Genomic DNA, 27,558 nt, shown 5'->3' with positions numbered 1-27,558 from the left:
AAAAAAAAAAAAAAAAAAAAAAAAAACAAAAAAAACAAAAAAAACAACCCACCCCACAAACAAAAAAACACAGGTGAAGGAGTCTCTGCTCCTGGACGATGGAGCCACTTGTTACTGAGATCCAGGAGAGGAGGTGACAAAGACCCCATTTGATCCTTCAGGCTAAGTGAACATGCCAGCATTACTGCCCCTTGTGCCCGCTGCTGCTGCTTCCCGCCAGCAGAGAGGATGCACGGGCTGGCAGCTCAAAGGAAATGCCTACTCGGTGTGAACTGGGAATCTGTATCGCAGGAGCAAGGAAGTGCAGAAATGGAAGGAGCCACAGTGCAGGCTGGAGTCATGGGTTATTTTACAAAACTGAAATCTCTGAGAAAGTCTGGCTCCATGGAACACGTGCAAAAGGCACCCCTAACAGAATGGTTCATAAAGTGAGAAAGATGAAGGCACAGATGGAGTCAATAAATCCTATGCTATCGAAAAACACTTCGGAGATGCCGATTCCAGCAGCTCCCTGAGAGCAGACATACAATTTAGTAGAAGTGCCAGAAAGGTTTAGGATCGACTTTCTTAATGTCTCTGCCTATAGAGGGATCTATCCAGTATGGAAAGAAAGCTCCTTTAATTAAATCCAACAGAGCTGTATACTCTGGGGTAATACCTATAGCCTTTATGCTGGCAGAGGTGCTGGCCCTGGTGAGCATGGGTGTGGGGCTCTGCCCACAGCAACCCTCCATGGCCACACTGAGCAGACCCTTGTCCCTTCCGTTTGCTGTACCCATATCAAGATGAGAGGGCCCTGCTTGGTGCTACCACATAGAGTGCATGCAGCGGGTATGCAATCACACACATTCCCTCTCTGAAGCTCTCCTAGTTTTAAGCTCAGTTCAAAGAGCAAACTTGCTCTTAAGTCAGAAGCACTAGTTTCAACCTGAGCGTAGGCCATCTTTAGAGCCAGTGTTAGCCTGATTCCACAGCACATCCCTGCAGCAGGCCACATTGTGCCTAGTCCTAAATACTGGGGCTGGCTTACCCCAAGCCTGGTGTCTCATGTTGTCATTTACACTTCCATACAACCAGCTGTGAGATGCTCCTCTCCTGGCTTCATAGCTCCAGTTTGCACAGATGAAACCTGTGCAAGACAAGCACAACACTTCAGGCACACAGGACACTGCACGGAGGATTCTGTCGTGCACATAAAGCAAGGCAAAAGGCTGAATTCCTCCTTAAATCTGGTCCAGTGTGGAGTCAAGCCCTCAAAAAGAGGAAATTGTGCTTGACAGATGCAATCATATGCAAATGGCTGTAGAAGAGGGGAAATTATCATCTACAAACATTGGGCAGAAATTCCATCTGCCGCCGCCTCAAGAAGGGCTCTTAATAAATTCTGAGACAGCAAAGTGACACACATCTTAATCAAGACTTAATCCAGGGAATTAATTCACTGTGCGTTTCTGCATAATTCCAAGAGCAATGCTAAAAGCCATGGCAATATCAGCAGCAGATGGACTCCCCCTACTCTCTGCAAAGGTATTAAAGAAAACACAGCCCCATCACATCACATCACTCTGTGTGCGTAGGGCAGAAAGCAACAGGGCTGTGGGTACATGGTCTGCAACCAGCAAAGATCACCAAAGGCTGGGGAAAGTGGTGAGCACGGAGCTGCTGCTCCACAACCCAGGCCAAAACGCTTGCAGGAGGCAGAGCTCTGGAAAAACTGGCACTGGGTTCTACAGAGATGCTGCTCTCAGGGCGTGTCAGAGCCAGCACTGAGGTTTGGGAGTGGTGGGATGGGAGAGCTCCAGGGAGCAGGGGGGAAAGCACCGAGGCTCTCACTTGCAGCAGACACCAGCAGGGTGAAGCACCAGCTTCCAGCCTCATCGCAGCCTGGAGAACTTCACAGGTACGATCTGGCCTTGCCGAGGTCCCAGCAGCAGCCCTGCTCAGAATGACAGGAGGCTTTAGACAGCTCTGAAAATACATTCTTAGTCACTGTCATCCAGCTCCAAAGGAGGTGCGACAGCTCTGTTATTAATCTCTTGTTTACATGTTTAAGCGCTCGCACAGCCCAGCTGAAATGCGACCTTCGCTCAGTTTGGTCCTGGCACGCGTGGACTCAAGGGGCCGTGCAGCCCTCCACCAGCCATTCGGTCTCCACCACTGCCCATGTCCTTGTTTGAGAATCCCAAGTGCCCGGTCCCAGCAGCATGCACCTGTAGCCATGCTGTGTCAACAGCTGTGACACGTCAGCAGGAGCTGCTGCAGGGACAGGGACTGGAGGGGTGTTGGAAAATGCAGGCACTGCACTCAGCTGCTCTTCTCCAGGCCTTCAGGAGCCATCAAACCAGCACATTAACCAGACCATAGTGCCACACACAGCAGCATCATGAGCTGGACTTCAGGGCCTACAGGGCCAGCTCACTTGCCCAGGTGGCAGGGCTGGACTGCTAGCACCTAACACTTTCCACCTGCCTCTGTGAGCCCCCAGTGCTGTACCACAGAGAGCAGCACAGGATAGGATAACTGGCCCGGGGACAAAGAATGATGAAAAAGGGCAGTCAAGAAGCCACAGCAGTGGGAGCTCGGGGCAACTCCCAACTGGGATGCTGTCAGGTCAGCTCATGGGCACAGATAGCACTGGGGAGCCTTTGGCTGAGAGGTGCCAGTGCTTGTCCCCAGGCACCCAAGGGCATGTAATGCGACTCCCGTGTTAACTCAGGCTCCAGAGGTCCTCATTTACCCAAAAGTATTCCACTTGCAGTGACAGAGCTTGTGGCAGCCTCTGCACAGTTTGGCATGCCTTCCTCCTGGTGCCACACAGTTTTCTGCATGTGCACGTCTGACCATTTGTGCCCAGGGTATCAGGAGAGCCTCAGGGCCCTGGGCACTGCCTGTGTCTGAGCAACTTGCTGGGAGGTGAAGGAAGGCCTGAGGAAGCTGCAGAGGGAGGCTGGGAGAGCGGGATGTCTGGGGTAGGTGCTAACAGCCCTTGGCTGGTCCAGGACCACTTCCTCAGATCTCCGTTACACAGCATGCGCCGGCGTTGCTATTTTGGTCTGAATGTCACCTATAAATTGGAGGCTCTTTCTCTGAAGGCTGCAAATAGAAGTGTTACTAGATCATCTTTGATTTATAGGGGAGCTCAGCAGAAAACCTGGCATCTCCATTTTCCAGCCAGGAAACCCTGAAGGAGTCCAAGGATCACACGGGGATCCTCGCTTTCCCTAGGCCTCTCCTTAGAGGCTGGCCAGTCCCTTTTCACGTGGACGAGAAGAGGTCACGAGCACAGATCCAACTCCCTAACCACCCTGTGCCTCTTTTTCAGGTTCCTCCTTTGCCACCTCCTATTCCTGCCCCATGGATTTCAACCTGCTGGCAGATGCAGAGGCTCGCAGCCCAGCCCTGTCCCTCTCGGATTCTGGCACCCCCCAGCACGAGCACAGCTGCAAGGGGCAAGACCACAGTGGTGAGTGCAAGGTCCCACGCTCCCGGTGGGCAGCATCCAAGGTGCAGGGCAGAAAGAGAGCAGGGGGAGATGTGGGACAAGCATTGCTGTGCAGCAGGAGCTGCCCACCTGCTCAGATGGAAACTTTCCATGCTTTGGGTTAGCTCCAGGCTGAACTTCTCAGGTGCAGCCAAAGGGAGACAACGCAAAGCTCCCTGTGCAAGGGGAGCCGAGGGCTGGGGACAGCCTGCTGCTCCCTGTGTAAAGCCTCTAGGCTCACCCGCTTGCAGAAGCTAATCAGTGTAATGATGCAGATTAAAATTCCCTGGAGCGAGCACCACGAAGGGTGCTGCACCAGAATAACTATTGGTCAGAGAACCCAGCCACTGAATTCCCTGCTGCACACGTACCTTAGTTGGGCACATCCCCAAGCTTGGCGGCTCCTCATCAGCTGCTGGGACACACAGCGCATCTCCATCCAAGTGGCTTCCCAGTCGAGCCCTGCTCCCCACACAAAACTGCCAACTAGGGAGCAGACTTTTTTTCCATTAGGCGTGAACTGCTAATTTCAGCTATGACTGCAGGAGTTTCATTGAGTGGGTGAATGTGCACGGGATGTATTTCATAGCCTATTTTAGGTCAACAATAAATGCCAGGTGCCTGACTACGTCACTCCTCACTGTATTAAACAGGCTGGAAATAAAGCATCTGAGGGAGGCAGCTACATGCTGGCATTACCTATACACAGGAGCTGCTGCCTCCTGCACTCTCACCAGGCAGCCTTACTTACCCTGGGCTCCGCTTCTTTCATCTGCAGAGCAAGGGGTGCTGAGGAATGGGGTAGAAACCCGGTCTGTCTTAACTCTCCAAAGTCCTCCTTATCCTCTGATGGTGCTGAGTGTTTGCAACAGCCCCTCCTATTGGATCTCATCAGGCAGGAGAGCAAGGAGAGATGTATTCCACAGCCAGCTCCTCAGTAGGGACCCAGGGCAGCCCACAGGGACCTTCCTTCTCACAGGGTCCCCACCACAGCACACCCACGCTCTGCTCTCTTTACAGTACACTTTCCCCTACCTGGAGAAGCAGCAGAAACAAAGACAACAACGATCAATGTTGAGGAAGAGCCGAAGGCAGCAAATGCAGAACCAGAAGGGATACCAAGAGGGAGGCATAGTTTCAGAGGTTTTTCCAGACTCAGAGGCAGTTTTACTACAGCTGCCTGGGCTTCCTTGACAAGATTTAGAGAAAGCCCAGACCTAGGGGGCAAGGAGGAGATGAATATAAGGTGCTTGCTTAGCTCTTCCACCAAGACACAGCTCATTAGCCAGTGGTTTTACTGTTGTTGTTTGCTTTGGGTATAATTTCTCCTTGTGGGAAGAGGGGCAGCTCTCTGCAGGAACTCCTGTTTTGGGCACAGCTCCTGTTTGGTAGCAGCCTCTTAGGAAACTCACGGATAAGGGCTCCTGGGGGAACACACCCCATGCATGCATCAGGCTTTTAATTAACCCAGACTTCGTGGATGAGCAAACAAACCAAATGTTGTCCCTTCATCTGTACCGAGCTATTCCCAATAACTAACTCAAACATGGTGCCATCACTGCCTTATGTGTTTTGGAGATGAGCAATGAAGGAGTCTTCCTCTTCCAACTCTGGCTTAGAGCGTTGAGCTAGAGAAATCAGACCTATCCCTTTGGCAATAATTCCTATTCAAAATAAAACTAAAATACCAAGAGCTTCCAGCAGTCCTGCTGGAAGGTACTCCCATATGAGGATGCTCATGGTAGTGAGTAGAGCACCATGACACTATAGCCAGCCCCTACAGATCCACTTTTCAGTTCTATGCCTTCTTCTACTTCAAGAGCGTGCTTTGAAATTCCTCATTCTGATCCAGCCTAGCTGGAAAGCCTGCTGCACACTGGCAATAGGAACAGGAGATCATGCCTTCCCAGCCAGCTTGCATTACAATGTACCTGGAGTTCCTGTATATCCAACACAAGCGTTAAGCCTGCTACAGACCTGCAGGCAAAGAATGGGGAGCATACAAGAACTCCGCATTGCTTCAGTGTTTGCAACGTGTGTCCAACATGTGCTTTACCCCACAAGGGGTGGTGCCTCACTGGCACATGCACCGTGGGAACCCTGCAGCTCCCTCAGAGGAAGGCAGGCACAGGGAAGCAGGGCTTTTGCAGAAGCCACAGGAGAGGTTTCTGAGCTAACAGACTGAGTGATCGGCTGCTTTTCAGACTCCCTCTTAGGGCTCCCCTCTTCCATTTGGTTTCTATGGAACTTATTTTTGAAAGGCACATGCATTGTAGCTGATGATCCCTTTCTTCTCACCTGGGTGTATTCCAGGCTCCTGTTTCCTTGCCCTTCTGCATTTTCAGAGGTTGTACAGGATAACTTCCATGTTAGGGTTTTTTTTCTGGACTTTAAAGCCTTTTAAGCCAGCTTCCACTTAGAAAACCACAACCAAACAAAAAGTCCTTTTCATCTAAAACAAGCAGAGCAGTGCCAGGATTTTTAAAAAGATTCTTCTCCCAAACACAATAGTTCTGCCATTGTTCACAATAATCTCAATTTGATTTTGCTGATATTTCCAACTGGAAAAAGAGCACCTCCCCTCCCTGCTGAAAACCAAGTTCTCAGTTGGAAGTATCTCACCCTGCTTCTTGTTCAGAATAAAGTAGTGGCAAACATTAGTAGCGATTCATTTTCCCTGGAAGAATTCTCTTCTATGGCAACTTCTCTTGGCTCCTGGTAGAACTTTTTCTAAGACATCAGCTGCTGTTTTCCTCCACTCACTGTCCTCCATTCACTGCCGAGAGGCTCAGCTGTGACATCTGAACACAGAGAACATTTGCTTGCAGGGTGCGGGCTGTGGCACAGGGAGGCATTTGGCGTGGCCGAGCTGCTCACCTCCATCCCAGCTCAGCACAGGCAGGCACACTGAGTTCCACACTTGGCAATGGTGGAGGCTGAGCTGCACTTTGAGGATGCACATTCACACAAACACCAATAGTTTTAGGACATTCACCAGAGGAGCAGCAAAAGAAAGACTCAGTCGCTTGGATGGGGAACTCCAAGTGGGAAGAGCAGGGGTGAGAAGACAGCAGATGCTGGAATGATTTAAGGGAGGCCTTTTCCTACTTTTTAAAATTAAGTGTTCCTAGGTAAGAAAATATCAGGATGGACGGGGGAAAGGGGAAAAAAACGTCTGTTTTCCTTGAGTTTAGTTAATTTAAGAGCTTCAACTTGCCATCACTGGAAGTGTGCCTTTCCCCAAGCACTTCTCCCCAAAAGCGCTATTTGATCTTTGGTTGCATTATGAATGACAATTTCTTTTCAATTTTTCCTAAAGGGACCCTTAGGCAGAAAGATTTCAGCACAGTAGGAAATAGCTGGCCTGGTAAAGTTCTGCCACCACCACCCATCATCAGGGTGACAGAGGAAACCCAAGGGCTGCCTGGGTGGCTGTGCCCATCCAGGCAACAGTCATATGAGGGCAGGCTGTGAGGGGCACCCCAAACACAGCCAAACCCCCACATAAACTCAGGGGACCTCTCCTGTCTTTGTTTTGCACACAGATACCGAGAAGTCCCAGCAGAACCAGACAGACGACTCCAACCCTGAGGACGGCTCACTCAAGAAGAAGCAGCGGAGGCAGAGGACTCACTTCACCAGCCAGCAGCTCCAGGAGCTGGAAGCCACGTTCCAGAGGAACCGCTATCCTGACATGAGCACCAGGGAGGAGATTGCGGTCTGGACCAACCTGACGGAGGCACGAGTGCGGGTATGCACACCCCTACGGGGCAGGAAACCAGCTGTCATGCAAGCCACCAAGTTGTCCCCAAATAAGGGGCACTGGAACATTTCCCCACCTTGAAAGAACCTCACAAATAACTCCAACCGAGGTCTGATATAGCCATATTCACTCACTGGCTGCACCTTCCTCCCCAAGCACAAGATTGGGATACAGGGGTATCCAGAGCCCAGGCTCTGCCTCACTGAGCCTCCCCAGCCAGCTGTTCTGGCCCACCAGATCCCTTCTTGGTGGTGCCATCATCCCCAGCCTTACAAGAGGGCATCCTCTGGAGCTCCCCAACTGCTGTGCTGTCACAGGCACAGCATGGCAGGGCTCCAGCTGGAATGAGAGCTTCTCTCTGCTGCTAGAATTATGAGTTAGCAGCACCATGAATAGCCTTCCAGCAGCTTCCATGCTCTGGGAAGTTATATTGTTTGAGTCCCTCCAACACTAACAGATTTTCCTATTAGAAGACAGAATTCTAGCGTTCCCTGAGCTGATATCAAAGCAAAAAAGGTTGTCTCCTCAACTAAGCAGGCTCCAGCTGCATCCCTGAACACTTTGCTCCCAACCCCTGCTCCTGAGCTGTGCACAGTTGGAAATACAGTCTCAGCTTTCCTTCCTTTCCCTCCCAAGAAGGGCATTTAAACACAGTAGGTCAGGCAACACACAGAAGGCAGGCAGCAACAGAAGCTGTCTGTTAGCCTCTATCAGGGCACAGACACAGGTTTCTGCCCTTTGGAGCAAGCTGGAACCAAAGCTGGGCCAGGCTCTTGGTCACTCCTTGATCTCCTCCACCAGTTAACGCCAATCGAACACAGTGCAGCTGCAGTGCCCAGGGTCCACAAGTCAAAGCTACAGCAGAGACAAAAGAGGCTTCCTGAGGTAGTTCCTGAACATGCTGCTTGTACAGGACCAGCACTACTGTCTAGCATCAGCATCCACACAACAGTGTGGGCACCATCTTTAGATGGCCTGAAACACCTAGTGTTATTCTGTGCAATCTTCGCATCTTGCTTGGATTTTGATCAAGGTAGTGACTCCCCAGGAGATGATCCTGAAGCATAGACATCTCACTGCAACAAAGGATGCCTTGCCCAGCATCCCTAGGTACAGACCCAGCACTTCACCCACTCTTGTGCTGGGTAAAGATGCCAAGGGACAGCCCAGAGTGACTCTCCACCTCTCTCCTCTCCTACAGGTCTGGTTCAAAAACCGCAGGGCTAAGTGGAGGAAACGAGAGAGGAACCAGCAGGCCGAGCTCTGCAAGAACAGCTTTGGAGCCCAGTTCAACGGACTGATGCAGCCCTATGATGACATGTATTCTAGCTATTCCTACAACAACTGGGCCACCAAAGGGCTCACCACCAGCCCACTCTCGGCCAAGAGCTTCCCATTCTTCAACTCCATGAACGTCAGCCCCCTCTCCTCCCAGCCCATGTTCTCCCCACCCAGCTCCATCGCCTCGATGACCATGCCTTCGTCCATGGTCCCTTCTGCAGTGACTGGCGTCCCGGCCTCCAGCCTCAACAACCTGGGAAACATCAACAACCTGAACAGCCCAAGCCTCAACTCCGCCGTCTCATCCAGCACCTGTCCTTACGCCTCCACAGCCAGCCCCTACATGTACAGGGACACGTGCAACTCCAGCCTGGCAAGTCTGAGGCTGAAGGCCAAGCAGCACGCCAACTTCACTTACCCGGCGGTGCAGACGGCAGCTTCCAACCTGAGCCCTTGCCAATATGCCGTGGACAGGCCTGTATGAAGCACTGCTCTCTGCTGACTGGGGACTTGACCTTAGCCTGACACAAGGAGACCTCTAGCCCTACAACAGCGTACATCCTGCAGAGTGAGAGTGGAAGTGAGAGAGAGTAAAAGAGCATGAGAGAGCGAGAGCTCACAGCAGCAGGCAGATGGACCTCTACGAAGATTTGTCTAACTATCGTATGGTGAATTTTGACTGTCTTTCCCCTCCCAGTCTCCCTCCCTTCCTGGCCACCAAATACTTACCCTCCCTGTTGGTAAGGAAACCAAAACAGTCTGCTGGAAGCCCCATGGGGAAGCAGGAGCCCCAGCAGAAAGTATGCCTAGCTTGTGGGAAGCTGAGCTCAGCATATTTTGGCCTGGCCCATCTAAACCCCCTTCCCCAGCACAGCTGGGTGCCACCACAGTGAGCTGCAGGGACGGGGTGACATGAGGCTGCTCTCCAGTGCTTGGCCAACCCCATCCTTCTCCCCCCACAAACACAAAGGTTGGTGCAGAATATCTCACCCATCTGCTTATTAGGCAGCCAGTCACTGTCTTGGCTGATTGGCATCCTATGAGAGCACATCTATAGGCATGGCCTTTCAGATTTGAAGCCTTGAGGAACTGAGAGTCGTAAGGATATAAGATATGTGCATGCATATATACCTATATATATATATATACATACACATATATAGACCTATATGTTAAAATACACCATTTTGTACAGGAAGTAACCTGTGAAGTAGACCTTAAAAACAAAAACCCCATAAAGCAAGCATGTCCACCAAGATGGTGTGCTGCCTGCCATGCTTCACTGCTCCACTCATTTCCAGTCAGACAGGAATACCTTCACCAGTATACATCCAAAGCATCCCCTTCTGCAACAATCAGCTCCCCCCTTGCACATCTCCATCCCTTCCTCAAATCCCATTTCAAAAAAAGGAAATAAAATAAAAGTTGGCACAGTCTCTCTAAGGCTCCTGCCTGCCTGGTTTTTGAGAGTATGACCCAGTGTCTGAAGATTCAAAAAGCAAGCACCAACATTGAGTCCAAGCCTGGGGTAGACGCAGGCTGAGCACTCCGTGTTGTGATTTCCCCATCACGTTGGGTGGGCCAGTGCCTCTGAGTCCCTGCAGCACTACTGGCTCCAAAAAACACCTCCAGTAGGGGCTGCAGATACCTGCCCACCCCCCTGGCCCTGCACTGTTTCTTTCAGGAAGGCTGTAAAACAGAGCTGCTCTCCTGGAGGTGCGTGCACAGCAGGACCTGTAGCTTCTGCCAATGCAGAGGGACACAGTGGGGTTCCCCAAGAACTCAAGAAAGCTATGTAAGCAGCGGGTAGTGGGATGTCCCCACTCAGTGCAGTCTCTTTCCACATGGGGCACGTACTTCAGAGGCAAGCACAACCCTGATACATCAGCAGGACAAACCACTCCACATGAATGAGACAGGCAAAACTGGGACAAACCAGGTTTCTGCAATGTTGCCAGCACAAACAGAGGAAGCAAACTCTGTTAAAAGGGATCCTTGCTAAGAGACAAAGAGCATAGCCCTTTTTGTGCAGCATATAAACCACTCCATCTTTACCATAGCCTGCTGCACAGAGAGCAGCTGCTGCTGAAGGTATTGGTGAGCAGATGCTGAAAGCCATCACCGATCTCAGTCCAACAATGCTCTAGCTAAATTATGCTTTGCTCTGAGCTAACCCAAATTGAGGAATCCCTCTACCAAAGCAGCTACTGCTGGAAGAACAACTCCAACTGCAATGTGCATACAAAGATTGAGCATTGACATCTAAAGCACATAGCACATCCAAAACAAGTCTGAACTCTTACCTTGCTGCTAGATGCCAATGATACTGAGGTGGCTTCTGTCCCTCCACCTGAAGCGTCCCCACCATGCACACGTACTGTGCTTCCACACTGACTCCTTTGCCTGCCCTAGCTCTCCTCCCAGAAAAAGGAGAATAAGTCCAGCCCCTCTCATTCCCTCTCCTTAGCTGACTCTGACCCCAGCTGTACCTAATCCCCACTGATAGCCACAGCTAGGTGCTGCCACAGCTCTCTCCAATGCCTCATCAAGGCACAGGGTCCTTCCCACAGCTGCCCCTTCCTGTACTTTCACCACCCCCCCTCACCACCACACTGACTTGAGTGCAGGTGGGAATACAGCACAGCCAGAATCACCTCTGGTGCAGTCAGAATGAAGCACTACACATTGCCCAGACCCAGCAGCAGCCATACGCCAACTCTGAGCTGAGAGAGCTTTGTACAATGGCACCAAATAACAAATGCATCCTGGGGGAAAAAAAAACAAAAACAAAAAAAACCCATAAAATTTGCAGACATCAGAATGGTCAAAAACAAATAACAAAGTGATCAAATTGGCAGCAGTGAGCCCTAGGAGGGATCTTGCACCTTCTGGATGCTACTTGCCTTCCTGGTACAGCTGAGATCTGGTGCTCAGCCCCTCAGCACTTCCCTAGCTGTGTCTCTGGTGCTGCTGCCCAAGCAGGCACATTCTAGCAGGCTCCTGCTTATTCTACAGGCTGTCACTGGACACTTCCCAGTCTGCAGATACAGCATGCATGTGTTCTCCTCCATCCAAATCGTTGATGGAAGAGTTGAACAAAACCAGCCTCAGGACAGATGTCCCTGAAATTCACTCATCATAACTCTTCCTTTCAGCAGTGAACCACAGATAACTCTCTGAGTAAAGATACCCAATGGGCTTTGCCCCCGCTCAACATCCCACCTACATCATGTTTTAAAGCTCTCTCGAGAGTGTAGAATGTGACACAGCATCAGAAGCCTTAAAAAATCCACTTCAGTGGCAGCCAGGGCTCTCCTTCCCCACGTCCTTACCTGCCATGGGAGCAAAGCAGATTACTTTGTCCAGGCTCTGTACGCTTGTGCGTACTCATCTCCTCTTCGCTCTTTTTGCAGTGCAAATGGAACACTCTGGGTGTCTTTGTGCCTGCTGAGCCAGGTGTGAGGCATGCTGCTGCCACAAGCCAGCCAAGGCTCGCCTCTGCTAGAGCCCTTCCGTGGTGAGGGCAGCTGTGTGCAGGGACAGAGGGCCTCAAGGTGGGGAGGGATCTGGGGAGCTGCAGGCAGTGGTGGAAACACCCCACGGAGAGACAGAGCCTGTGGTGCCGTGCTGTGGCTGAGCAAGCAGGACGCAGGGCGAAATTAGTGCTTCCCACACCACTCAGAACAAAGGCATCAAATAAACAAACCCACACACAACAGCATTTATTTTAGTCATTTTCAGGCATCACCATTGCCATTTCCAATGCACCCAGAGAGGAGTTCTCAGACCCTTCTGCCTCCCACCCATGGGTCTGTCCCTTGGCAGGGCCCGCAGCAACACCTGGTCTTACTCAGAGCCCAGGCAGCAGCTGTCCCAGTCAGCCTGCTCAGCACTCTCATAGTAATAACCACTAACATTCAAGTGATTCATTGTGTGACTCTAGGTGTAGCCTTATGGGAGGTGATGTTTGAACCTGTGTCAGCATGCCAAGCATTTATGGCAGATTGGGTAAGGCTAAATGCCTGGGCTCAGCTCAGAGATCTGTGTTACTTCTCAGCTGTACATTCTGTGCTCTGCAAACAGTTGTGGAGAGAAGACTTGCAGCCACTCATTGCTTTCCTTGTATTAGCAGAGAGAGGTCTTCATCGCCAGCAGAACCAAGAAGAACAGCAGATGAGCTAGAGCATGGTTCCTTCCCTCTCTACTTTGACAGAGTGAGCCCAAAACTAGGCAGCATCATATGGGCCAGGAGCTGGACCAAAGGAGTCTCCAGTTCTGCCTCCCTCCTCCTTGCATTGCACATGGCAACCTATGCCTCACTTTGGCAAGTCCCCATTGGGAGGGAAACATGCCAAAGGCCAATGCACAAGTTAACCTGAAGGCTTTCATCCACAGGGACCTTCACCACCCCCCATCCCATTGGGTACCTGAGCTCAACCCAGAAATGAATAGTTCCCCTTTCCCTCACCTGCCTCCCAGCCTCCACCTCCTCCCTCCCCAGTTTTATTCTCCCTTCAATTTCTGAGTGCTCGTTAGGTAAGACTTGGAGAAGAAGTTACAGAAGAGCACCAAATAACTAAGGTACATTAGCAATGAAAAGGAAATGCTAGGCCAACTGCAAAGGCAGACCTCATCCTCCTTCCAGAAGATGAGCAAGATGCACAATATTACACCTATTGCCATCTGCAGAATCTGTGAAAAGGTGATTGCCATGGCAATCCAGCGGGGTAACCGGAAGCCCGCTGCTCGCACGGTGTAGTAGGAGTACATGACAGTATGGATAGTGAGGTTTAGGGTGATGAACCAGCTGCCACCTGACAACATCTCCTTGTAGCAGTACCAGGAATAGATGAGCGTGAGAATGTGGTGGTACCAGTGGAGGAATATGAGCTTCTGTTTCCGGAGAACAATGAACACGGTGTCACCTTGGTTGGAGGAGAGGTACATCATCAGTCAGGCAAATCACAGAAGTTATGCAAGCCTCCAGGTGAAACAGAATGAGAGAGCTGTAATGCTGAAGTTATTACCTGGCTTGAGCCCACCAAGACTAGCTTCATGTCAAATTTGCCCATATAGGCACCTGTTGTTCACAGGGGATAAACTTCCTACTGACAGTTTCAACACCTCTCTGTGTTTCTGCAAGCACTTCTGCTCCTAACAGACTTGACACTTGCCAATGGAAGCGTTGCCACAAACACTTCAACAGGCTCCTGCTCTAGGAAAGAAAGCTCTTGCAGGTTTGATGCAAAAAAACCCCATGGGGCTGCACATGTGTCCCAGCACTCCCCTATCTGCTGCTGTCTTCCCATTGCAGAACAGCCTATTGGCTTGAGAAGGTGAAACCAGTGTAAGAACATCAGGCTGTACCTCTGCAGAAAGACTACACATCATCTAGATTGAGAAACAGGAAGCAAGAAGAGTGAGTGACGTGCAAGGCAAAACAGTCCTGTTCTCTGACAGAGTCCTGTGAAGAAAAGCCTGCTTATAAAAGCAAAGGAGTTCTGAATATGTTGCAAAAGGAGAGATTTCAGACTCACCTAGTTCCAGGACTTTGCTCAGTATAAATAAATAGACCCATAGCTTGCAGATGGGGTCAACATAAAAGAGTTGATTGCACACTGACTGTTTAAATCCCATAGTAGTCAGCATGAAGACCATGTGCTTCCAGGTGCGATGGGCCCCAATGGCGCTGCAAGAAAACCAAAGGAGATCTGAAAGCTGTGTCCAGTTCACCCTCAGAAGGCTTCTTTGCTATCAGTTTGTACATTTCATGACATCTCCGAACAGACCGTGATCAGTCATTCCAAGCCAATTTGTGCTCGAAGGCAGAGGTGCTCCTCTACAGCCAGGGCCTAGCACGGCAGGAGGCTTGCTCAGTGCTCCCTCACCAGGCTGAAGACATGTGGAGATGAGGGCAACGTTGGCAATGTGAAGTCTACTTAATCACAGAGCACAGACTGTGGCTTTCTCGTGGTCTCTGTAGGAAACCAGTACCAAAAGACTAGACTGTTTAAAACCAAGTATTCTAGACTGATCATTACATCTTGCATGGCAAAATAAAATAAATAAACAAACCAGAGCTAGAACTTGTCAGGTAGTGCCAGACTGAGAGTTCTTACCTGAATAAGGCCAGCCCCAGGGACCAGAGGGCCAGTGGCATGCGCAGATTGTAGCCTCTCCTGTCCTTCATTAAATATTGGACTCCAAAGATCAGAATCACATAAGCTACAGAAAAAAGGAAGGTGTTATACCTGCAAGAAGAGAAAGAGCAGTTAGGGAAAGAGCCAGGCTGAGTTCCTCTTTGCAGTGGAGTTCTGTGGCCCCAGCAGAGTTCTCAACAAAAAATAAAAGAATAAAACATTGCCCATTCTTGTGTAAGTGTTGGATTTGATCACAGGAAGCTTCTCCTGGCAGTGAGTGAGGAGGAATCCTGGGATCACAGGTGAGAGCAGGAGCTGCTCCAGCAAGCAGGCCCCTGTGGGACAAGGACATGACAACCTGCAAGCAGGATCCTGAGCAGACAGGTTGATGTGTTTTGTTGCTTTGTGCACCTGTGCATTGTGCAAAGGAACCAGTTGCAGTGCGGAGGCTGAGCAGGGCTGTCCCCCTATGGGCTCCACCGTGCAGTGGGATGGGAAAGCAGTGGGAAGAGAACCAAACAGAGCAGAGGACCTGGAGCTGAAACACGGCCCTAACAGCACAGCTCTCACACGCAAGGTAAGCAGCAGATTCCGATGGCCCAGTACAAAACCAAGCCCTCGACTGCTCTGCAGGAGCAGATTTGGCAGCCCGGTGCTCTGGGATGAGTGTTCCTTCTGCCACTTTGCTGAGCTCACCACAACGGAGCTCTCTGAGCAGGCGACCCCAAGCACTGCAGAGAGCCCTGCTCCACCTCCCAGTACTTGCCAAGAAAGTGCAGGAGGGCAAAAGAGATTTGCAACTATTCCAGGAGCCATTACATAATCAAGCGTCTTTAAAAGCTAGTCCTTAGCAGAGAGTTGGGGCACATCTGCAGGAGCTAATCCTGCAATCGTTACACTGGGGCAAGGATGAAGAGCAAAGCACCACCTGGTTTGACCTCAGGCGCTACTGGAGCATAAAAGGCTGTTTAAGCAAGCTGCGGTGGCCTGACTTCAATCCCAGCAGTGTGTCAGCACCGGGGGGCTCCGGTGAAGGGGCCCGGGCTGCCGCCCTGCCCTTCCAGCCCGTGCTCCGGTGGTCTCAGTGCTAACAAACTCCTGCCCGCGGGCTCAGGAGCCCAGCCCCAGCCAGCAGAGCCGCTGGCGAGCCATCCTCCACGCAGCAGCGCCACAGATGCAGCCGGCGACTTGCTGAAGTCCCCAGCCCTCCTCACTACAGGTCCGGGACTGTCCCCTCCCGGCTTCCCCTGCTCGCTACACGCCAGCCTGTCCCCTCAGACACTCGGTGTGCCGTCCCCCAGGGCCAACTGCCGCCGTAACAACATATGGAGAAGAGACCGGCTCCCAGCCCCGCCAGGTCTCCCCTCGAGCCGCAGCTGCACCGGGCTCCTCGTGGCTGGGAGTCACCGCGTGTAAAAGCGAAAAAAGAAGTCAGAAAGGCTTCCTCTGGCTGAGAACAACTCCCTTTTCTCCTGGAGCTCGGGAACCAAACAGGCTGTCCTCTCCGAAATACAAAATTGCACAAGAGCCAAACATTGCTACAAAGAAGGTAGCAATTACTGTTTGTAGTCACAGAGAGTTAAGCTGAGAACACCTCGAGTAAATGCAAAGCCACCGTCTTGCTGCAAATTCGTTTAGGTAAGAGCCATCCCTTTGCTCCAGAAAGTGAAAAGCAGTAGGAAGCCAGAGTGAAATGTGGACAGGTTCTGAGGAAAGTACAGCAAACCAGTTACACACTGGAAGAAAGAAGGCGACTTGTAGGGGTTTCCCCTGCAGTGAACAGGAAACACTGAGGAAGTGCATTTATTAAAGGTATTATGAGGACAAGAAAACTGTGGGCAGCAGTGAGAAAAGCAAGTGAGATCTGCCCCTTGCTCTTCAAAAGGTAGAAAAATTTCAGAACAAGATGTAACTGAGCTCGATGTATTTCTTTATTGTTCAGCTGACTTCTGAGTGAATGCATAAATGGGTAAAGCGAATTCTCCAAACAGGAAGAATTAGTTTAAGCAAGAGCTCCATATAAGAGGAGGCTACTCTTCAACATCTTCTTTGAATCCAGCAGAGCAATTGCCCATCGAATAGTGTTTACGACATCAAGCCACTGGGGATATTCTTGAGGAACAAGCTTGGCTATTCAGGCTGAGAGTGCAGGCACCAAATTATTCGACAGCAGCATTTTGCTGCAGGTTAGGGATTCAGCCTCACTGCAAACACAGGAGCTTGCACTAGCAGATGTTTTTCATTCTCACACCGCAGCTCGGTCAGATAGGGACATCTTCCAACGCAGATCAGGACCCGCAGCCCCTTTTCCCAATAGTTTCGGGCCATAATTTCCACTTTCTCCTTCCAGCCCTCCCCCACCAGCCCCAGCTGCTCTGCCTCATCCCCGCACGGCTGCCGAGACGCGCCCCAGCCCCTATTCCTACGGCATCGCGCCCAGCGCTCACCAGTTCTCCCCGATCCACCTGATCGCCTCCCGCTCGTTAAAGCTCTGCTCCATGTCCTCCAGCGCCGACGGGTTAAAGCCCAGCACCGCACCGCGCCGCACGGTCCCGCAGCTGTCCGCACCGAGCCGAACCCAGGCACCGCCCCGGGACCGCCCCCGCCCGCCCGTCGTCGCCTGGGGCTGCTCGGCGGCGCGGAGCGGGGCACCTGCTGCTGGCAGCCCCCGGTCTGCGCTATGCAGGTAAGTTTCGGGGTTAGTAGGCATAATGCGCTGAACGCAGCACGCCTAGCTGTGCCTCCAGACGCCGCTCCTTCAGGCTCCTGTGTTTCACCCGAGACTTCCACCTGGACGCCCGTCACTGGGGTGGCCACCAGGCGCTCAGCTCTGTGCCATGCGCACACCCCGCTGGTGGCACTTGCAGTCGAACACCGTACAGACACGGAGCTCCAGGGCACCTCAGCCCTCTTCTCTCTGCCGGACGCTCAAAGTCTTCACAGTTTCTCAGGGCGTTGCCTGAAAACTGAAACATCATTTAAAAAGCTAGGTTGCCAAGATTCAGCATTTGCTCAGCAGGTGTAAAGGCTGGTTACATCTGTGCAACGGAGGGCTTGCTAAACTTCAATCTGTTGCACCCGCAGAACTAACAATCCAGGATTTATCTGTCCAGAAACACAGCCAAAATCAGTCCTTATGATCAGTTCTCTCTTGCTTTCAAGAGCTGCTGTTTTTAAATCTGCAGTTAGCTGCTGTGCTGCAAGGTCAGGGCATTGGACGTAGCGCTCTCTGCCCTGCTGTTGTTATCAGCTTCTGCTCATGACCTCATGTCGTGGGGGAAAGCTAGTAACAGGAAAGAGCAACACTTGGTCAGTGCTTGGATAACCAGCATCCTGGACAACCTTGTGCTCTAACACACAGGCACTCTTCTCCTCTTTGTTGTTATCCCCACCTCTTCCTCTTCTTTCCTGCCCGAGTGACAATTGCTTGCCTTTCGTCTCTTCCCAATTAAGAGATCATCATTACCATGCCTGGAAGTGGACTTCGGGTAACAAAGCATCTGTGAAAACTTGCTCAGTTAAAAAGAGGCTCAGGTCTTCTTCTAACTCATGGAGATGTAAGTATAAAACTTGTGCATCAGGGAGGCCAACAAGTGGGTCTGTTGAGGGGTTTGCTTCTCACTGGTCACTGAGTCCCAGCCAGGTGCCACCTGCCCACTTATCAAGACTCAGTAGACCAGAGCCAAGCACCACCTTCCTGGTTCAAATGCCTTCTTCCCTGAGCTGAAAACTCCAAGGTAAGATAATAATTTCACCTCCAACCAAGGCTCCATAAATAAAGTAGTAGGAAAGATTCTGCCTTTCTTTAGAAGGCACAAACCACAATGGCTTTTGTTAAGAGGCTTCATGCCTACTTCAACAGGGAGGTGCCTGTAACACTTGTAGAGAACAGCTGGGCAGAAAAGCCAGTCTTTTTACAGAAAGGTTCAAAATAAGGTTTTGGCAGGAAAAAAAACAAAAACAACAACAAAAAAAACCAGCACAGCTGCTTCTTTTAACAGGAAGGAAACGTTTGTCTGGATGAGAGATTTGCTCTCTGTTCTATCAGGCAGAAAGAGTCTGGCAAAGGAATGAAAATCCCGTTTCATTTTGCATCATCCTGACTTATTCCCCTCTTTCCAAAGGACTTGTAGGTTATTTCAGGAAAGTCAGCTTACAGGTTTCTGATCAGCAGTGGTTTTGCCATACTGTGAAGGAAAACAACCATTGCAGAGTTTCATCCCCCACACCCCACGCTCTCTTCCCTTCCTTCTCCTCTTTGTGCCCTTGGCAGAACCAAGCTGCAATTCTCTGCTCAGCTGTTCTGCACTCCAATCTTTAGCAGCTCTAGTCAAATTCTACTAATTTTTATTTATTTGTTGAAGAAAGCAACGTTACAGAAAAGAAACATCTTGCCTGACCTGAAAGGACACAGCAGAGAACACCATGCATCAACACACTGCAATCAGGGCCCGTGCCAGAGACCCCCCAGCCCTTACATTTCCTGCTCCACTTGGGTCACTCCAAGAAGCTGCCTGGGTTGGGTGTTGCCATCCTTTCCCTCTGGCAGCAGTGATCTCAGCCATCTTTAGTGGAGTGTGGGTGATGCAGTGGTTTCTAAAGCAGCCTGCCTTTGAGCTGAAGAGGGAACATTACCAGGTCCAGACCTCTTGTATGTTTCAGTAACCATAAAATCATTAAGGTCGGAGAAGATCATCTAAGTCCATCTAGTGCCCACTAACCACGTCCCTCAGTGCCACATCTCCAAGTTTCTTGAATGCCCCTGGGGATGGTGACTCCACCGCTTCCCTGGGCAGCCTGTTCCTGCACATTACCACTCTTTCTGAAGTTTTTTCTTAATATCCAACCAGAACATCCCCTGGCACAACTTGAGGCCATTGCTCCTCATCCTATCACTGTTACCTGGGAGCAGAGACCAACTCCCACCTCACCACAACCTCTTTTCAGGGAGCTATAGAGTATGATAATGTCTCCCCTGAGCCTCCTCTTATGCAGATTGAACAATCGCAGTTCCCTCTGCAATACCCTTCTCTAAACCTGCTCCAGGGCCTCAGTGTCTTTCTTTTTAGTGAGTTCCTGAGGTGTGGCCTCACCAGAGCTGAATACAGGGTATGATCACCTACACTCTTTCTGATACAAGACAGGGTGCCAAGATGGCCACCTAGGCACACTGTTGGCTCATGTTCAGCCAGCTGTCAATTAGCACTTCCAAGTAGCACTCTTTTCCTCTGAGCAGCTTGACAGTCACTCTGCCCCTCCCCTGTACCATCACATAAGGTTGCTGTGAGCGAAGTGCAGTGCACAGCACTTGGTCTTGCTCATACGACTGGCCTCAGCCCATTGATCCAGCCTATCCAGATCCCTCCATAGGGCCTTCCTACTCCCAGGCAGAGGGACACATCCCCCCAACTTGGTGTCACCTGCAAACTTACTGAAGGTACACTCAATCCCCTTGTCCAGATCATCAATAAAAACATTAAACAGCGCTGGTGCCAGTACTGACACCTGGGGACCACCACTTGTGACCGGTTGCCAGCTGGATTTAACTCCATTCAATACCACAATCTGAGTCTGGCTTTCCAGTCGGTTTTTTACCTGACCAAACCATGGGAACACCCACTTCTCCAGGAATACTGTGGGAAACAGAGTCAAAGTCTTTGCTGAAGTCTAGGTAGTCCCACACATATTGTGAGATTACATTCAAGGTGCAAACACTTGAGGTTTTTGTAGAACATACCATAAAATAGTACCATAAAATTCAGCTAAGAGCCAGAGATCTCCAAATAACCAACGCTTCTGCTTTCTGCCAAGGATTAAAACCAGCAATAAAATTACTTGCATAAGAGTGGCAGGACTGGATATTAGTACTTACTGCTGGAAATAGTCTCAACCCAACAGATTTAATTGCCTTGTGCCATAGTCCCAGCTCCTAGAAAGCAGCATGTTGGTGCCACAGCTTCCCAGGTTTTCAGTACTACTCCTGCAGCCAGTCTTCCTTGTCTAGGTCCTCCCATCTGTTAGAAAAGCAGCTTGAGCTGCATACTGTGTGCCCTGTTAAGAAGCATGATTCCATTGGGACAAAACTGCTCAGAAAGTCAAGAAACAATGGAGGAGGCTGACACAAACACCCTTCACCAAAGCCAGCAAATAAAAACTTCAGACTCATGTATGGTCCTGATAAAATATTCAGTAGAACAATTTTGTAGGATTTTCAGTAAATACAGATTTGTTCCAAGTTCACAGGGAAGAAACATGCAGTGAGGATCATTGTAAGTAACTATATGTTATAGCTTTGCACTTGGTTGTGAAGAATTCTCAGGTTCTGGACTTAAATTATTATTTCATCTTTATAGATTAAATCCATGTTGAACAAGGTGAACAAAATCCAAGGTGAACAAAAATTATATATATCATACGGATCTCCAAAGACGCCACATTTTGGAGTAAACCAGCATCTAGCTCCCTTGTAAATGTTCCAGGAAGGCAAAGTGAATGCAAAGCACGTCAAATCACAGCATGCACTGCATGCTGTCACAGACAGAAAACACTGAGAATTGATTCCTGAAACTCCCTCTAATCTAATTTCTTCTCCATCATCAGTTTGGTCCTGCTGGCGTTCCACAGGCCACAGTGACAGAAGATGCTGGAGGAATCACCCTGAGAGCAAGGCTAACATTCACTGATGCCCACATAATCCTACAATGCTGATGTGAAATGAGTCCACCTGCAGCTCCGATCTAGCACGCAGGTATTCCAGCACCAGAGCCCACGAGAGCATTGTCTGCAGCAAGGTTCTCTTTGGCCGTTAGAGGGGAGCAAAAGACCAGAAATGCACAGGGAGGCACGGCAAGCAAGGGCAGGTAGAAGGCTGGTCCTTCCTGAGCTCTTCTGCCCTGGGAGCAGCAGGGACCTCAGGCCCAGGGAGAAAAGAGGATCCCCGCCCCCCACAAGCAGACCCTGTCTGCCCTGCTTCTCCACTCTCTAGTGGCATTTCCTCACAAGTCACCCAAATGGGCACTTGGGATGCACACTGATGCAGTGGGAGGCTCATACAGCTTCTGCACAGTAACAGAGGAAGTAGTCCTCCCTTGCAGCTCCCTGCACAGTGCTGACCAGCAGACACGATGAGCCGCAGTTCAGCCTAAAGGTCTCCTTCTCATGGCAACATGCCACTGTATCAAGTAGATCTGTATGTGACCCTCACTGCGTTTTAGCATGGCCCTTCTGAAGGATGTGCACAATAACAACAAAGGTTGGAGGTCTGAGAACAGTTTTGCAGAGAACTAGCCAAGTGTTGCCTCCTTGATACAGGTGTTCTCCAAAAAACTGTGGTGGGAAACATGCTAGGCTGGACTTCCTCCTCCTGCCATGCGAGAGTGCTTCCCGGGCAGGACAGAACAATGCAGATCCACAGAATGGGAGGAGAAGGTTCAGCAGAAGGCACCCTTTGGAGCCCTTACAAGTGCTCCAAGTTATTTCTTATTCCCTGACCAAGTTACTCCTACCACTGCAGAGCACTCCAAAATTAATGTCAAGGATAGCTAATCTCCCAAGGGTTAAACACAAAAGTAACGGTGATGTCGCTTAACCTAAAGATGCCATTATCTGCAGTTCCTCTCTGCACAAATGCCATCAGACCAGCTTCTCTGCTCCGAATTAAAGATTATGGGTTGCAAATTCCTCATGAAATACTGACTCTGAAAATCATCTCAACGGAGTGCTCCTCCTGGTGGCACGGCAGCGGTTACCATCTACGTTACTTTCTCTTTAAACCTGCTAGTAGTCTGGTGGCACTTGTAAATAGAGAATAAAAAAAGCGAAGTGAGTGAGCCAGTGAGATTTTGCCTGGAGTTGCTGTGCTTTTAAACTTAATTCTGGAAACAATAGCTGAATGCATATTCAGAATCCACAGAACTTCAGATTCCCAGAAAGTTGGTCAGTTTAATTCATCACTGTCAAGTTTTCACAGCTGGAAATTCAAAGGAGGGAGGACATCAGGCAGGTCTGACTGCCTTAAAAACGGGGCAAACTTGTGAGCCAAAATTCCTGTTGAAGGACTCTTGATCAAGACTGTTAGCATGCTTTAAGCAACCTGATCAGCTGCACCTTTATTGCAGAACTCTCAGAACAGAGGCTGAGTGGAAGGAATTCAGGAGTGCATCAGTTGTGTTTTCTGAACTGCTCATTAGAAAGACTTGATGTTCAGTTTTTGTTTAAAGCACTGAACGTGTTCTGGATGAAAAGAGTAAAATGAACTACATCACAATGACAGGTTAATTAACCAAACCTCCTTGTCACATGCTGCTTATATTGTTTACAGTGTATGCTTTGCATTCTCAAAGACTAAACACAAAGCCTTCTCTTTGGCAGAGCTCAGAGTATTCCTCTGTGTCACTTACACAGCCAGATCTAGCCCACAGCCCTGCCAGCCCCTCTCTACTTCTCCATCTAGGCATTTCCCTGGCTAGAACCGCAAATCTTGCACTGCTCCTGCTTGAACTGAGACTGTGCCTCCTAGAGCATGGCACAAAGGTCTCTGAAGCAGAACTCCTGCTGAAGACTTCACCCAACTCATGTTTTCATGAGAGGCACAGTTTAACCTGTAGTGCTTTCAACAAAAGTTCACCAATCTTTTTTCAATTCTTCATTCACTTTTCAAACAATGGACATTAGATACATACCCATTAAGATTACATATCCACTAAGGCTTTGCTTTTCCCCACTCCTTCAAGCTTCTTGTTCTCTGATTTGATACATACAAAAAAGCCACCTTGTTTTCTTTAAACTACTGTTAATTGATTCCACACACCACCTTGGGCACAATTACCTCTACACAGCTGAGAAGTGTCACTCCGGTTTTCCAGGACTTCCAGTAACAGAAGCAATCTCTACACTGCAAATCTTCTATTGAGTGTTAGTGATCTTCACATCAGAACATACTTCAGTCTTGTAACAGCCTACCTTACAGAAGGAGACAGGGATTAGACAGCAGCAGCACTATTCCAACTCTGATGCAAGGGCCTTCTATTAAATAATAATTCCGAATTTCTCCTCCAGAGGATCACCACGCAGTTGTAACTACTATTGCTAAGGCTACTTGCAAGAAGCCAAGAAGGGAACAACCCAGCTGCACCCCACCTGAAATCTCTAAAAGCAGCAGTGGAGTAGTGTGATTGGTAAGCAGATTCAGGTGGATGGTGGGAAGCATGAGAGCAGCCTGATTCTGATGTTTTAGGGACAACAAAGACTCTAATTGCTTTTCTTTATTATTCTGAAACTAAATACTCAGATAGCTAAACAGCTAAATCCACAACCTAAGTAATGTTTGTGCCTATTACTCAGCAGCCATACAAAGGGGCTTCCCAGGAATTTGCTTCAGCTCAGACAAACCTAGCAGCTGGTTTGAAGAGGCCACTGAGAGAAGGAGGGGGGATGGAAGGAAGGACAAAGTTAGAAAGAACAAGGAGCAAAACCTTTGTAGCTATTAGAGCGCAGTTCCTTCCTCCATTCAGAAGGGAACATGATGTTTCTGTATCACACCATCGCTTGGCTTCAGGCTTGGAAACCCCCAGTATGCTGTTGCTGCGTGTCTGCTGAGGAGAAACCCCGTGCCTCCATGCCTGTTGCTGGCAGCTTACCTCTGCATTCCGTTCTGTCAGGGCTGGTGTTGGCTCCGTGCCTCCCTCACCACCCTGGCCTGTCCTCTGTGCACAGTGAGGGATGGCACTGCTGGGGGACGCAGCACTTCATTTTGGAGCTGACACCATGGGGACATAGCTGAGATGAGCTATACTGCCTTGGCCTAAAGCACCCAGTCCCTATGGCGCAGCCAATTAGTCCCACCACTGAAATCCAGCTGGAACCTCCACAGAAACTTCCCTCCTCAAATGAATTACGTTTGGGAACTTAGTGCTGATGTGAGAACCTCCCACGGGCTGCCTACAGGCACCAGGAGTGCTGCTGAAGGTGAGCAAGCCCTGCCATGCAGCACCCCCTATGGTCTTGATCCTCAGACTGGCACTGCTAGGAGCAGACACCCACAGAGCATGGGCTCAGTGCATCACTCCAGGCTGGGGAACACAACTCAGTGCTTCTCAGTGTCCCACTCTCCCTAGGCCATTCTCCTCCACACACCCACACCTGCTGCTTGCACAGATGCTCCCTAGGCCTGGCCAGATGGGCACAGAAAGAGCCACAAATTGATTGAAAGGAGGAGAACTCTGCCCTCTGTGCTGTGGGAGTCGGTGATCCTGGAGGAGAACTTATTGTGGTGGATAAGATAGCCGTAAATAACTGTAATGAGGAAGAAAAGGGAAGCATTGCCATATCCTCAAAAGGATCAACGGAGGGCATAGGGACAACTAGGGAGGGGCCCACAGGCAGATCCTGCCCTTGGTGAGCAAGTGGCTGTGGCTGGGCTGGACCAGGCTCACGCACCAGCCAAAGGGAAGGTTTGCTGGCACACAGGTACAAGGAAACTCCCTCATCTCTTGCTCATTGCTCACTGCCATTTAATGATGGGATGAGTCAAAATCTTGGAGCCTTCAAGGAGCCATCCTGGATGCTTTCCTCCCACAGTCGCTGTGATTTCACACTTGCCTGCAGAGGGAGACGGTTCCCCCTTATTAGCCAAATTTTGTTGACACAATTTGGTGCCATCACCTTCCCAGACTGGAAAAACCAGCCGAGGAGCTGATGTGGTAGCTGTGGGCTGAGGATAGGCTCTCCTGTTGGGATGCTGACATGGAAGGCACACCAGGACCCTCCTGCATACAAAGCACTGGGACTGATCAGCACTACCTTATGAGCTGCTTGCAAATCCTGCTGTGCTCCTTCACACCTGCCTGTCCCCAGCCCAGTCTGACCCTGGAAAACACATTCATTTGCAGTCCCAAGGTGCCTGCAAGTGAGGCCTGGTGGACTCACAGGGCCACCTATCCCAGTGCAGAGCAGGATCCCCATATGGCTGGATGAACTCAAAAAGCTTCAGAAGTGTTTTCCCTGTGCCTCCCTGCCCACAGAGCCCTGGCAGGAGTTTGCGGGCAAAGGTGAGACTGCCAGCACTCCAGCTGGGCTCCCTGTGAACCAGCAGCGGTGGGTGAAGGCAGAAAAGGACTCGGCTTTGGGAAAGTATTGAGTCATGTCCTACTTCCCCTCAAGGGGGAAAAAACAGGGGAGGATCTGTTGCCTGTTTGGTGTTCTTGCGTATGGCAGAGTAGGGCACACAGCAGCCAAGAAGCACCATATCCAGAGAGGAGGAACCAGGGCTGTCTGATGGGCAGAGCTCACCCCATTCATTCCCCAGCACAGGTTTTGGCCCTGCCTGTATGTGTGATAGGCTGCTCATTATTGGTAATTGAACTTAATAACCAGTTGAAAGCAGTGTTGTACTTTCCCTCTGTATTCAACACTGAAAGATTAATGTGGAGAAATCCAAACAGAGAAAGCTGTGCCTTTAGCAGGAGCACAGAATAGTTAAGGAACTTAGGAATAAAGCTGGAAAGCTAGAGAGTCCTCATCTTTGATAGATAAATCCAAATACCTGCAGAGAACCACCCCATTACTCATAGAACAACTCCTGGCCATTTCCAAATTCATACACTGCTCTCCCTGGGGACGACTCTCTGGGGTACATTCTGTACGGCCACTGCCTGCTCATGAGGTCCTTGTGCAGGGGTTTGTGCTTTACTTCATTAAAAGTAGCTTTCTCACTGAATTTTTGAAATGTCTTTTCATATGCATATTTTAACTCCCTGGATGAACACGCTTCCTGTCTCTGCTGTATGTTTGGAAGTGAGAGTAGTCATGAAAAGCTTAAGGACATCACTATAGCAGACAACACGCTGGTGGTGCCATACTTTTATTTTACTGCCTTGAATCTCCTTCTGAATCTGCAATCAGCAAGAAGGCAGCGTTGCTAGAAAGCTGGAAAACAATCTTCAGGCTTTTGTAAAACTGCACAGTCCTTGGGCCATAAAATTCTCCCTACTCTTTCACTTGCAAGCAAAACAAGGTGCAATTCTCCAGCCCCCACCAGGCCCTCGTGCCCCTGTTGATGACAACAAAGCCACCACAGGGCAGCCTGCAGCCACACTGCAGAAATGGCACCAATATATTTCCCTCCAGAAAACACCAACCTTGAAATTTAAACTTGGAGGCAGAAAGGTGCCATGTAGCCAGTGGTTCCACCACCCATGCACACTCTGCTTACTCATCTTGCTCTCTTATGCTCCACTGGGAACAATTGCATTCCATTTCCTAATCTCAAAGCCATATAGGCTGTGCTTTGTACAGCCCAGCAGGTCGCCAAGCCCATGACTGCCTGCTGTCAGCCTTGGGTACCCCAGGAGCTGTCAGAAATTTCGGGAAGAACAGCAGCAGCGTAGGGTCACAGCCTGTTCTCACTCACCCTAGACAGGAACGGTGTCTGAAACTTCTACTGCAGCCCTGCTGCATGCTGAGAGCTGGGGAGGGAAAGCAGCACTGCCAAGTGTCAGAGAAGCACCGAGTCAGAGCTAGGCACTGCCCCAACCCTGGGCATCCCAGGAGCCCAGCCAAACCGCTGCTCGCTAGGTTACACACTGTGCTGCACCTCAGCTGGAATGAGAAACACACACAGAGGCAATCAGGAGCAGAGCCTGGAAATGCCAGCAAGGGCAGACGTGGCAGTGAGGTTACTCTCCAGCTTGCGGCAGCTCTGCAGAGCCCTCAGCATAGGGCATCACCAGCAGGGCTGTGAGCCAGTGCTGTGGGAAGGTTGTGCAACTGCACCCAGGTGTGGGTTTGCCTCAGAGCCCTGAGTGAGTAAAAACACGTGGGTATCAACTCCACACCACATCCCTGATGGGAACAAGAGCGTGTCTGCTCACGTTGAAATGAGAGGGACATTTTCT

At 50.2% G+C, this 27,558-nt stretch overlaps 2 protein-coding genes across 2 annotated transcripts in view; one reads left to right on the top strand and one right to left on the bottom strand.

Annotated features, from left to right (window-relative positions):
* Window positions 1-9,963, top strand: part of PITX3 (paired like homeodomain 3) — a 17,762-nt gene extending 7,799 nt beyond the window's left edge. The window contains exons 2-4 of the mRNA XM_042863536.1: window positions 3,323-3,463; window positions 7,027-7,232; window positions 8,446-9,963. Coding sequence (XP_042719470.1) covers window positions 3,355-3,463; window positions 7,027-7,232; window positions 8,446-9,009 — 879 coding nt within the window. The 5' untranslated portion in view covers window positions 3,323-3,354 and the 3' untranslated portion in view covers window positions 9,010-9,963. The remainder of the gene's footprint in view (window positions 1-3,322; window positions 3,464-7,026; window positions 7,233-8,445) is intronic.
* Window positions 9,964-13,028: 3,065 nt separating this feature from the next.
* Window positions 13,029-17,169, bottom strand: ELOVL3 (ELOVL fatty acid elongase 3). The gene is made up of 4 exons (XM_042863383.1): window positions 17,113-17,169; window positions 14,645-14,776; window positions 14,063-14,214; window positions 13,029-13,450 (listed from the first exon to the last, which is right to left on the bottom strand). Exons 1-4 carry the CDS (start codon window positions 17,163-17,165, stop codon window positions 13,029-13,031), a joined length of 759 nt encoding a protein of 252 aa, XP_042719317.1. The 5' UTR covers window positions 17,166-17,169.
* Between the last annotated feature and the right edge of the window lie 10,389 nt (window positions 17,170-27,558).

This window comes from Lagopus leucura, unplaced genomic scaffold, assembly GCF_019238085.1.
Source record: "Lagopus leucura isolate 7727_CA_CO unplaced genomic scaffold, USGS_WTPT01 Super-Scaffold_739, whole genome shotgun sequence".
Classification (NCBI taxonomy): Eukaryota; Metazoa; Chordata; class Aves; order Galliformes; family Phasianidae; genus Lagopus; species Lagopus leucura.
The sequence above is the reverse complement of the archived record's forward strand: the minus strand, read 5'-3'. Positions and strand labels throughout refer to the sequence as shown.

Excerpts from the sequence above, each read along its gene's own strand:
- ELOVL3 (XM_042863383.1), bottom strand. The coding sequence starts at position 17,165 with ATGGAGCAGAGCTTTAACGAGCGGGAGGCGATCAGGTGGATCGGGGAG. Across the intron at positions 14,777-17,112 it reads AGGTGGATCGGGGAGAACTG|GTATAACACCTTCCTTTTTT; the intron begins GTGAGCGCTGGG and ends CTCTTCTTGCAG. Across the intron at positions 13,451-14,062 it reads GAGCAAAGTCCTGGAACTAG|GTGACACCGTGTTCATTGTT; the intron begins GTGAGTCTGAAA and ends CCTCCAACCAAG.